Source organism: Ochotona curzoniae, unplaced genomic scaffold (assembly GCF_017591425.1).
Source record: "Ochotona curzoniae isolate NIBS_2020 unplaced genomic scaffold, NIBS_Ocur_1.0 contig_3432, whole genome shotgun sequence".
Classification (NCBI taxonomy): Eukaryota; Metazoa; Chordata; class Mammalia; order Lagomorpha; family Ochotonidae; genus Ochotona; species Ochotona curzoniae.
This window is the reverse complement of record NW_024465859.1, coordinates 9,654,451-9,667,916: the sequence shown is the minus strand read 5'-3', so window position 1 is coordinate 9,667,916 and position 13,466 is coordinate 9,654,451. Positions and strand designations below refer to the sequence as shown.

General features: G+C 37.4%; 1 protein-coding gene across 3 annotated transcripts in view; it reads right to left on the bottom strand.

Moving 5' to 3' along the window:
- Positions 1 to 13,466, bottom strand: part of ELP4 (elongator acetyltransferase complex subunit 4) — a 227,507-nt gene that overhangs the window by 141,656 nt on the left and 72,385 nt on the right. For all 3 annotated transcript variants that reach the window (XM_040980038.1, XM_040980040.1, XM_040980039.1), the window contains exon 6: positions 1,645 to 1,729. In XM_040980038.1, the coding sequence (XP_040835972.1) occupies positions 1,645 to 1,729 (85 nt within the window). The remainder of the gene's footprint in view (positions 1 to 1,644; positions 1,730 to 13,466) is intronic.

Sequence of the window (13,466 nt, the reverse complement as noted above, 5' to 3'; positions counted from 1 at the left end):
GATGACTCATGACTCAGGAGAACTTTTTTTTTTTTTAAAAAAAAAAACACCTGGCAGTTGCATTTTTATGGCTTCCATAATTCATCTAAAATTCCTGAACCAGATGTATAGGTTAAGTAATTAAGTTAACAGCACAATCTATAAGTTACAGATACGGAAAACCATTTACCATATTTTACTTCTAATAAGATCAGAAGTATTGTTAATACCCTGTTAGAATGTTTTAACTAAAACTTTAGCAAATTCTTATTATTTATCATCTATGTGTCTACCTTACACCTCTTAAATGTTTACAAAGCTCAATAGTTATATAACCTGTTTCTGAGGACTAAGCTGTTTTTATGAAAAAAGGGGTTATTTTTTGAAAATGACAAACATTGCATTCCATTCCATCACCAGCTTACTTATTTAGGATTCCTAAGGTGTGTATGCTTATGCATTTCCATTTCTTTTGCCCCGCTTTGACTTTCTTGCCTTTTATAAGACGTACTGCTCACAGAAGATGTGTCATCCTGCAGAGCAGCCGCTCTGCACACTGTAATGTGGGAGTTGTTATGACATGCCTGTTTCCATAGTTACTATGGCTAGTGGGGAGAGTGTCTGTCAGGGACCAATTTACCTCCCCAGACAGGCGCTGACACTGAAGGGAAGACTTGGTACCCATAAATCTCAGCTATGATCAAACAGAGCAACAGTAAGCCAGCTGAGTTTGCATTAAATGCTGTAGGTGATTAAAAAAAAACCTGATATACTTGAATATTCATCCATTAGTGAATGTGTGTGCGTGCTTTAATCATGTACATAAATATATTTTGAACTTGGTGTTTAATGACAAAACAGGCTTTAAAGTTATTTATTTGATCATGGATAAATTCCTAAATATGGCAGTAAAGTTTAGAATATTTTTTTTAATTGTGAATTAAAAGCAAATGTAGGTGATAATGAAAAAAAAAATCTTTGATTTTTGTTTCTTCTCAAATTAGAAAGCGTGGTGCTCTGGACATATTTTTTTGCCAAGATAATATAATGCAATATAAATATCTTAGTGGAAAAAGCAATCAATTGTTGAGAATTTTGAAAGGTGTGATATCTAGAAACAAAACTTCCTCATTTTTAAGTACAATTAATGGGAACATCTTTATTAATGGAAATTTGGAAGAAGTTTTAAAAATCAGTTACACAGAAATAGCTAAGCTACAAAATATTTTTAGTTGGTAAACAAAAATGCATTTTTTATTTGATGAGACAATTCAGAATAATACAATCTTAAGACAATTCTTACATGTAGGTAATTCAAATTTAAACCTGAGTGACACAAACATGAAAAATTTAGAAAAAAAGTGGCATTTTAGATTTAAAAGTAATTTAAAAAATGTACCTTATTAATCCTAGAAACTGAAAAATAACTAGTGTTGACAATGCATCTATAACATGTGATGTGCATATGCAGAAAACTAACCTGAAACTCCAAATACACAGTAACAGTCAAGCTAAGGAAGTCTGCCTCTGCTTCTCTATGTCACCTGTGCTTGAAAACCGCTTGCTTACTGTTGATCATTCTGAGAGTTTCTGGGTCCATCCCCAGAGAGCTTGAAAACAATGTCACATATAATGATAATAAAGGGCTATGATGGTACTCCATACCTGAGGATTGGATCCATCAAATCCTTCCTCATAAATGACATTCCGGATAAACTGAAGCAGCTTCAAGTAGCCAGGGGCCAAAGAACTGTCAGTAAGAAGCAGTTCAAATATATAAATGAGATTATTACACAGGATATACTGAATTGACACTAAAACATTAATAATTACAATGAATTACATGTTAGATTATTTAAATGCAAAATACAACAATAAGATAGTATTAAATAATCCTAAAGAATGAAGTCAAAACACACAAGGAATAAGTTATAACGCCTTGTATTAACTTATTTCATGTTCTTGATATTATGGGATGACAAAAATCTGTGGTGACCAAGATAACTGAATTATGTCAGCATTAGTTACCTCCAAGAAAATTAATGGTTTAATGAAGCAATGTAAGAGATGAAGCCACTCTGGCTTTTCAGGAGTAATCATACATAATTAGCACATAGTTAATGAACTGTTGCACCAAGTACACCTGAATCAATGTCCTCATTACGTGAGCTCATTTTCCATCAAAGTTTTAACTTTCTTAGAACCACTAAGATCATAGTAATTAAAAACTCCATCTTTTCAGACACATGAAGATAAAATGAGTACAGCTTGTACTAAATTTACTATCTAGTTCCTTTTTTTAAAGGCAATAAATTAAATCCATGAATTTTAAGTAACCTGAATTATTTCCCACATGTTAACACTAACATTAGCATTTTAAGATATTTTATAAGTGGTATGAAGTATCTAAAAGAGGACATAATAAATCTGAGGACAATATGTTTTATATTGACTGAGTGTATGGGGTAGAATGGATAATGGACTTCCTCTGTTTCACGCATGGACATTAAATGTCATCTCAGTACTGTGGAATCTAGCTATTCTGTAGGCATTAAAGTGCCCTGTGCTGAAAAAAGCTTTAGCTGATATTAAAAGTACAAAAGTAGTTCTTTATTGTGATTCTAATGAAAGTAATTACATAGGTTAAAAATAAAAGTCTTAAAGAAAGCTGATCAAAAACAAACGTGGCTCCAAACAATGAAGGGTTTAGTTGGATGGTTATTTCCCATGTACTTATTCCCTCATTGTCAGTGAAAGTAAAGGTAACATGAACACATTTTTACAACAGTAAGAGTGAAGAAATGTATCTAGAAATAATATCCTGTAAGGATAATGTTGTCTGTTAATATTATTACATCCTAAGGTCCTAAATTATGAGATGAATTTCCAGGCAACCATTTGTGAAATATCACTGCAGGTTAAAGGCAGAGCACATGTAGAATATAGCCAGTGAAGTTTAATATGTCAGTCATCTATAAAGATCATTATTATTTAAATTTTTCATTAATATAAAAAGAACAGAGTTTGAGTATTTTATAAGTGCAATTCTAAGATACCCTCAATTTCCCTTCTTGTCTTTTTAAATTTTAAGATATATTTTATCACCCTCCTTTTGTTTTTTTTTTAATTTTCACTAAAACACAACTTCAATCCACTCTATAATTTTAGATTAAATGAACCACTAATCATATTATTCAAGAAAATGCAACAACACTATAGTCTTACGGGAGTATAAACAAGAGCTACTAACAAAAATCAAATCAGAAGATGCTTGTCCAATCCCTATTTTTTTTGTTTGTTCTGTATTACCTACTACATATCAGAAAAAACATTGATATTTGTCTTTTGGGGAATGGTTTATTTTGTGAAGCATAATGGTTTCCAGCTGCAAGACAGAAACTCATTTTTTTAAACATCTGAGAAATATTTCATGTTTATATACTATGTGTTCTTTGTCCAGTCCCCAGCTGATGGGCATCTGGGTTGAATCCACATCTTAGCCACTGTGAGTTGAGTTGTTATAAACATGGGGCACAGACAACTTTTTACCCTGACTTTCTTTCGTCTGGGTAAATTCCCGGGAGTTGGATGGCTGGATCATATGATAGATCTGTTTTCAGAGCTGAGAAATCTCCATGAAGTCTCCAACAACAGTTCTACTGGTTTACATCTCACCAGCTGTATTTTAAGTTACCCTTTTCTCCACATCATTTTCAGCATTGCTACTTTTGTTTTGTTTTGTTTTTGGATGACAGTATTCTAACTGGGGTGAGGTAGAACCTGCTTGAGATTTTTTATTTGCATTTTTCTAATGATTAGCTATCCTGAATTTTTTTCCTAAGTGTCTGTTGGCTATTTATATTTCTGCTTTTGAAAACTGATTGTTTCTGTCCTTTGCCCACTTCTTCACTGGATCGTTGGTTTCATTATTGAGTATCTTAGAGCTCCTTATAGATCCTAATATTAATCCTAAACTTGATAAATCACTTGAAAACATGTTTTCCCATTGTGTCAGTTGCCTCTTCACTTTGTTGAGTATCACCTTTGCTGTGCAGAAGCTTAGCATGATGTCCCATTTGTCAATGTTTACTTTTGTTGCCTGTGCTTCTGGGATTTTTTTCGACATGTCTTGCAGAATTAATTTCCTGAATGTTTTCCTCTAGTAATTTGATGGTATCAAGCCAAAATATGGATCCATAATCCACTGAGTTGATTTTCTTTACTTTTTAAAAAAGATTTATTTTTATTTGATTGAAAAGTCAGATATACAGAGAGGAGGAGAGGCAGAGAAGAAGATCTTCCGTCGACTGAGTGACTCCCCAAGTGGCTGCAATGGCTACAGCTGAGCCAATTTGAATATATATATATTACATAATATATATTATATATATATAAATAAATCTAAACAAAAAAGGCAGATGATGGTGCAAGTCTTTGGGCCCCTCCACACAAGTGGGAGAGCCAGAAGAAGTTCTAAGTTGCTAGCATTGAATCGGCTTATCTCTTGCCTTGGTGAACATCTGGGGAATGAGCCAGCAGATGGAAGATCTCTTACTGTCTCTGGTTTTCTCTCTGTAAAATTATATGGTACAAGAATAGTTTTTCTCATTAAAACAATCCAATGCCAGTTTCAATTTTTTAAACAGAAGTTTTGATATATTTAAACATTATTTTAACAACTTCGTTTAATCACTTAGAACATTATTATTGTCAATTATGATTAACTATTATGTAAATCAATGAGAAAATGTCATTTGTATTATCAAAACTTAACTTACATGCATATATCAGATATTAATATATGACAAATAGTGCACTACACTTGTGAAGCAATAGCCACAATATCAAATGTCTGAGCCACTTGTACCAAATAGTTTCTTGAGCTCAATTTAAATTAGCATATAATTTGCATGTGACTATAGATGTTGTGAGGTGAATTCGCAAGTCATTTTCAAGTTAAAAATCACAATTACCTGGAAGGCTGTCACTTAGTGCAATTTCTTCACTGATGCTTTTCACCTAATAACATCAAGTTTGATTCTCATCAACAAGGAAGTTCAGCTAAGAGAACTGGTACCTCTACGAAGGTAGTAAGGACATGAATACCAGTGATTAGCAGAGGTCTAGAGGCTACTGTTGGGAAAACACCACACGGGCTAAGCAATCCGTTGTTTGAGGGGTAATTCAGGGGTGGTTAAGAACATGAAAAATAGTTCAGTTCCGCATGCCCCTGACATGTCTCCTATTGCTCTCATGGTTGCTGTCATTTATCCAGGGGTGAATGGCATTAACACCTTTACAAAAATGAGCTACGTGAGTGGTGTGTCCCTTCTGTCATGTGTAGTTTCAGTGAGAAGATATTTGTCTATGAAGGAAGCATGCCTTCGCTAATATCTGACCATGTGGGTGCCTTGACTCTGGACTTTGCAGCCTTTGACATGGTAAGGAAAACAAGTTTTCTGTTGTTTAAAGACATCCAATTTGTAATATTTTTGTTATGGTAGCTGAAAGGCACCAAAAAACAACCTATCAAAATTTGTACTCACTTATATACTCTGATTTTCCCATTCTGTCTCTGGAAATTATCTGAACTCCTACATTAGCCCAATAACTTCATTAGGGCTCAGATCTCATTCCATAGAGTGCCACTCCAACAATTCCCTGTCTTTCCTACAGCATTAACCTTTACCTTACTTTTGGACATTTCCTGTAATATATAAATAGGCTTATTTTAAAAAACATTTTATCATATTTGCTTCATATCTAAATATTACATGCATACACATACTATTTTTCCTGAAAGAAGGGGGTGCATATATTCATATTACATAATGTGAGATTAATGACAAATATCACAAAATGAGTAAAGAAGGCAAAATTATTATGTATTCAGTGATGACAGTATCTATATACCAAATAATACGGCATTTACGTTTCACATACTAAATTCTACAAAAAAAAAAAAGGAAAATAGGTGATATTTGAATTCCGCATTTGATTTATTTCAGTTAGCATACTAATTTACAAATCCAACAGGGCCTGCTCCCAAGACCTGAGAAGCTCCTGACTCCAGACCCTCCGTTGGAAGAAGGCTAATGATGTGACAGGGATCTCAGCAACTGCACTGGGACACAGGAGCACTCCAGATTACTATCAGTGTTACCGCCCATGATAACAAATTTAAAAAAGAAAGGTATGGGGAAACTATAGAGACTACAGAATCCAACCAGAATTAGTCTACTGAACCAATACTCAAAGGCACCTCTGGAAAAGTCTTCATTTCATGAAAGACATTCTCTAGGCCCACTGCAATGGCTCAGTTGGCTAATCCTTGCCTTGCAAGTGCTGGGATCCTGAATGGGTGCCAGTTCATGTCCCAGCTGCTCCACTTGTCATTCAGTTTCCTGCTTATAGCCTGAAAAAGCAGTGGGGGAAGGCCCAAAGCCTTGGAACTATGCACCTGCAAGGGAAATACAAAAGAAGCTCCTGGCTACTGGCTTTGGATTGGCTCAGTTCCAACTTTCTGTTCATTTGGAGCCAGTGGATAGAAGATCTTTCTCTCTGTCTCATCTCTATAAATCCATCTTTCAAATAGAACCAGATAAATCTTCAAGAAAAATAAAAAAATTTCATTCTTTAAAGGAAATACTAACAACTGATCTTACAGATGCAAAAAATCAGTCTATAAAGCATGAAATGTGGATAATCAGCGCTGTATGACTTACACCAAAAGGAAGACAGTGTGCTTCAATATCAGACCAGGAAGAACAGGATATTTATAAAATTACTGAGGGGCTCTGGTTGCTAACGTTCTCACCTTGAACATGCCACAGTCCCATATGGGTGCCAGTTCTACTCCCGGTGGCCCAGCTTCTGGTCTGGGAAAGCAGTTGAGGACAGCCCAAACCCTTGGGACCCTGCACCTGTGTGGGAGAGCCAGAAGAGGCTCTGTGCTCCTGGCTTTGGATTGGCTCAGCACTAGCTGCGGTGGCCATTTGGGGAGTGGATCAAGGGACAGAAGATCTTCCTCTCTATATATCTGACTTTGCAATAAAAACAAAATGAATCTTCAAAAAAATTACTGAGAAAGAGTTCTTGTGATTGTGATGTTATTCAAAGAAATGGAACAAATAGTGCACAAAATTAGAAAAACCAATACATAAAATGAATGAGAAATCAAGCAAAGGAAAAAACACACTAGAAACAAATTGAATCAGTAAATTCAGTAAATCAAATAAAAGACACAGTTTTGAGATCTTTGGGGATACCATCAAACAAACCAGTATCTAAGGTTTGGGAAAGACTAAAGGAATAGAAAAACAGAGTAGTGCTGAAAACAATATCAGGAAACCCCCTCAATTTGAAGAAAGATGTGGATATTCCAATAAAGGAAGCTGATGGGAATTCAAATAGACATGATTAGAAATGAACCTCATCACAACACATTAGGTTCAGCTTTTCAAAGTACAACATAAAGAAGCACTCTAAAGTTTGCACAAGAAAAAAATACTGTCAAGGAGTTCCCACTATATTCAAAGCTTAATTTTCAAAGAAACCTTCTAGGAAGGATAGAATGGAGGATATTACTAGCATAATAGAATTTTTGATAGAAAATCAAATTAAATGATTAATAATTAATAATAATAACAGAAGACCTCTCTGTATAGCTTTGCCTTTCAAAATCAACCTCCAAACAAACAAAAACAAAAAAACCCACCATTTGACATAAAATCAGCTCTCAATAATGTTAATTATTATTAGTCCTTATAGGGTCAACATAATACAGTAATTCTTCAGTGGCAGGATAGGATGAACAGATGGGACAAGGTAACAGGCATGAGAACTAGTCTATTACCTCCCAGAAATGCAAGGAGGATGACTTCTTCTGAAGTCCTTTCAGAAATAAGCCAGATTGTGGGGGAGGACAGAGAATATGGTAATCATTTTTTCACGGGTCAGAATATCTAAGCAGAACTGATCTCCAAATGTGTTTTTCTTACAGGAAAGAACTAGATAGGGTAAAGAGACTTGATTTTTATCAGCATGAAAAATAACAGACTAAGTAGTTACATTTTTTCCAAAAATTAAAAATAGTTTTATTGACCTACTTGTCAATAAAACCACACGTTTCTTATAATGAATTCCAAACATACCAAGAGAAATAATTAAAATAATGGGGAAGGGTTCGGTACACTAGCCTAGCAGCTAAATCCTTGCCTTGCACGCATTGAGATCCCATATGGGCACTGGTTCTAATCCCAGCAGCCCCGCTTCCCATCCATCTCCCTGCTTGTGGCCTGGGAAAGAAGTCAAGGATAGTCTAAAGCCTTGGGACTCTGCACATGGAGACTCAGAAGCTCGAGGCTTTGGATTGTTGCAGCTCCAGCTGTTGCGGCCAGTTGGGGAGTGAATCAATGGATGGAAGATCTTCCTCTCTGTCTTTCATTCTATCTGTATGTATGATTTTGCAATAGAAATAAATAAATCTTTAATAAAATCACAAATGCATTTTTCACTATAGTAAACCTGGAATTTAGCATAATGCTATGCTCAGGGAAGGTATTCAGGTTCCTGGAAGGGGTTCGTGTCCAGAGATGGTGAATAAAAAACACTGTCGGACAAACGTTTATGCTTTTGTAAGAAATGACACTATCCTAGTTCTAATACAAGAAATCTACAACCTTATAACTAGGCAAGTATTACACTTGTGGGAAAAATTGCATTCGGGGCCTGGTTAACGATAAATTTGTGTTATTTATACTAGTATGCCAGCCTAGTTGCCTATTTTAGTCTATTCTTTTTTTTTTTTTTTTTTTCCTTTTGGAGATGTGTGGGGAGGGTTGGTTGCTTGGAGAAGTGTTGGGGGCACTGACAATTTCCTGCCCTGTGACTGGCCCTTTGCCCTGATTGGTGCGCCTTGTTGATCTTTAAGCTGATTGGATAGGATTGACATATAAACAGGGGCTTGGGGGGAAGGGGCTTCTGCGTAATGGAATTAACGGACATAATGGTTTTAACGAAAGGTCTGAATAAAGCGCCTCTGAGACTCTCTCCAGTGTTGGGTGATTTCTTCCGCGGGATGGGAGACCTCGATAGAGAAGCGGGTATGGGAACATACTGGAGCATATTTAACTTCTGGAGGTTTCCATGGACTGGATCCACTGTACTTGCAGGTAGGTGGGGGAGCTGAGACAAAGTGGTTTAGAGGAGGGAAACCTGAGGGCATGTCTGGGCACCTGCCCACTTAGGACACCTGGATTGGGCTAAATAGCATTGCCTAGTACCCACTGGTTACACACAAAATTTGGGGCTGGGGGACATGTCTGGCTGAGCTGGGCCACAGTACCCATTGGCATAAGTGTGAGCTGCGACAGGGTATGGGTTGGGCTGAGTCAGTCTTCAGCACACACTGGCATGAGCAAAAGCCAGAATGAAATGCAGGCCAGGTCAGGTTGTACCTTTACACACACCAGTTGAAATGGGAAACTGGACTAGCTTGCTGCATCCATGGGTATCCATGAGAGCCAGATGGGATGTGAGACAGATCAGCCTGGAAGGAAAACTGTGGGTCCTGTTGTGCTGGGCTGCAGCTCCTGCTGGTGAGCATGAAAACCAAGGCTGGGAGTGTGAGGCCAGTCAAGGCAGCAGCACCTGTTGGCATATATGTAGACCATGTCAGGGGGCAGATTGGGCTGAGTTAAGCTGCAGCACCCATGGATGTGCACAATAGCCAGATAGGATGTGGGGTATACTAAGCTAAGCTGCAGAACATGCTAGCACATGCAAAAACTGGGCAGGATTTGGGTCTGGTGGGAATTATTGGGTGTTATCCCAACTAGGCCACAGTACCAGCTGTGTGAATGAAAACTGGGCCTGTAGTGGGCTGGGCCAGGACAAGCTGCAGTACCTATCAGTTTGTGTGAGAGATGTGAGAGCAGAACAGGCTAGGTAGCTGCATCCACTGGTATTTGCATTGGTTGGACCAAATCTGACCCTGCACTGGCTGGCACACTCAAGGGTCAAGTCAAGGTGAGGTTTATTTGGGGATTCCCCAACTAGATTACTGGACTCAAATCCTGGCCATAGAAAAATCACAATATATGTGCTCCAACCTTGGAGTGTATGTGTTGGTTGCTGATGGCTGTGACATGTATAGAATGCCCAGATGTACATGGGAGGCATGACAGCCAGTTCATCTAATGCTGCAGAGGATATTAAGTGACTTGTCAGAGGATGGAAAGTAGAATAGTTGGACCACTCTTGGCCAAGCTTTCCAAAATGTTCCTACGCCGTGGATGCACTAAGGTCGACTTGGTCAGCTAATAATCTTTGGAAAGATTTTCTCAACTTATGGTGCAAAGAAGCCGATGACATGTCAGAACTATCAAAACCACTCATGGAACACCCACAGAACATTCTTCCCTATATCAGGGTCTGGAGTCTGTAAGGTATCTTCAAAGGATGGTCTCTCACACCTGTGTGATGACATGGTTTAACAGCAAAGAGTGACCCCTGCCCTTCCTTCTGCAGTCACAGGAAAATAAAAAGAAAACTGGGACATTTGTCCCACCAATCTTCCTCCATGTCTCCACCTTTCCCACCCTACCTGGAGACCCTCATGAGCATACATTCCTCTCAACTATGTAACCAATAACATTAATTAAAAAGAAATACCACCAATATTTTTCATCCTTTCCCCAATCATGATAAGATCAGAGATAGCTAGCAATCAGATTATATAGAAATGTGAGGGCTTCTGGGCCTTATCAGAATTGGCTTAGGATATGTGCATTATTCTAAAGGACACAGGAAGTCAGTGGGGGGATCGAACTGGAGTAGTGATAAGAACTAATATACCTTATAAAAACGAATTGCTTAACAAGATAGCTAGCCACCGTTAGGTACAAAATGGACTTATATTCAAATTACTTAAAGTAAAATAGTAATTTGAATTCTTTAGTGTCACTAGTCATATATTTCAAGTAACCATCAGTTGTATGTAACTTGCAACTTAGTGGACAGCATAAACACGAAAAAATTTCCATCACTGCAGAAAGCTTTATTTGGGCAATGTTCTGTTGAAAGGGTTACTAGAGCTGTTTTGGAGAAAGAGGCACAAAGACTAAGGAGTAAGATAGGTTAGAAGACTGTCAGAAGAGTTTTGATAAGAAGTATGGATATTATACACTTAACATGATAGAGGTGAAGACTGAAAGAAGTGGTATCTGACATGTTTTGAAGGTAAGAGTTGTTGTGTTTTGTTAATAGAGGAGAAATATAAAAGGTCAATGATTACTTTAATAAAGGGAAAATGAAAATTTGGAAGGACATGTGCAAAAGTGAGAAAACTTGCCCATGGAGAAGACAACTGTGATTAGGGCTGGGAGAAATACACAGAAAACAATAAAATAAAAACCATGGGTATTCCTGAGGATAACATGCTGCACTTGAAAAGAGGAGTAGGATAGTCTAATAAACTCTGTTTATCTTTTGCGCCCCTGAAATGAAAGAAAGGAAGGGGCAGGAAGGCAGATTTTGCAGAGGGAATGAGAGACAGAGAGAAATCTCCCATCCACTGGTTCACTCCCTACATGGTTACAATGGCCTGAGCTAAGCTCACCTGAACTAGGAGGTTCTTCTGGTTCTCCAAGTGGATTCAGGGGCCCAAGAAGTTGAGCTATGCTCTCCTGCTTTCCCAGACCTTAAGCAGGGAGCTGGATCAAAAGGACAACCTTATGGCATCCCTGCAGTGTAGCTGGAGGATCACCCTGCTACACAATCACAATAGCCCTAGGATATTGATTATCCAAATATTCAGATATCATTTATTTACACATAAGCAGCTAACAGATAGCAATGTTTCTTATCACACATACATGATGTCTTTCCATCATCTACTATAACCTATTTATAATATAGTTCATGTAGTTTAAAAGTAAATGACTTTGTCCTGAACTTTTAGTCTCACCTAATTCTTTTCTCATGCATGTGAAACTTCTACTTATGTCATTTAATAATCTGTGGTTCCCCTCTATCAATGAGAGTTGTATTTTTGAAATATACCTCTCCAAGGCTATATTTCAGTTTTTGGATTTTTCCCACTAAATCTTTTTACAAAGAACAAGTCCATAATTAATCTGAATTATTACTGTTCTTCACAATGAACTATTTGCAAATGTGATCAACTGCCAACTCTTTCTTAAATTATGGGATGAAATAAGTCAAAAGCTTCTCCTCCAGGATTTCCAGTGTTTGAAGGAGAGGCAAGCACTTGGGCAAGGCAAACAAGTATGAACAAAAGTAGGAAATCTGGTTGGAAAGTCTGGTAAAGAGACATGGTAAGAATGGAGAAATGATTTGCTTTTCTAAATTTTTCTTGAAGGTTAAGTGATTTGTTCAGAATTTTTGAATTCATGACTAGTAGAAAACTACTAGTTAACACAATAAAATAATAGCAATTTTAAAGGATAAATTTGTAAAAGTCTTGAAATTCAAAGAAACACATCAAAGTGAATCTTAATTTCTACTAATTTGTATGCAAACTCAACATTTAGGACCTAGCACATATATAATAAAAAGGCAACATTTCACAACATAGTAATTAGTTGACTTGGGTTATGCTTCGATTTGATTGTGTTGTCTCCAAAATTCAGGTGTTGCTGAGGTGATGGCATTAAGAGGGCCTATACAGCAATTACTAGGCCATGAGGACTCCTTTTTCATGAAAGAGATTAAGTCCCTTATTGAAAGAGGTTTCCTGCAGCATTCAACTGGTTTGCCTGTCTGCCTTTGCCATATGAGGATATAGTGGTCTTCCCCTTCAGAAATGAAAGCAACAAGGCACCATCTTGAAAGTAGACGGTACCTCTGCCAGACAGCTGAACCTGAGAGCACTGTCTCATCCCTGCTGGCATCTTCACCTTGAACTTCCAGACTCCAGAACCAAGGGAAAATAAGTTTTTGCTCATTGGATATTATTTAGTCTCAGCTATGTTGTTTAGACAGCAACAGTAAGTTTAGGCAGGTGCTTTAACAAAACACATCAACTGGGCGCCTGAAGTGACAAGAATTTAATTTCTCGTAGATCTGGAAGAACCAGCAGGGCTGGTGTTGAGTGAAGCCCCTTGGGTTGCAGGTGATGGTCTTTCTAAATTGCGTGTTCACCTGACCTTTTCTAGGTGTGAGAGCTTTAGTGACGCTTTGATAAAGACACCAATCAATCACAATGCACCCTAATGATGTCATTTAAACCTAATTAGTCCCTAAAGGCCCTTGTTTTGAATTTTGGGAGGACAGAAGCATCCAACTGGTAGTAACAGTATATTAGCCAGGAGATTTGTTTAGCACTTAGAAAGCTGAAACTCTGTCCTCACTCTGATGAATGACAGCATTTTTCCATGGTGGAAACTGAACTGCATCTGGACATAACTGTTAACAAAGCTAAATTGAAAACAATGTCAAATGTTAAGACCTTAAAATGTAAAAAT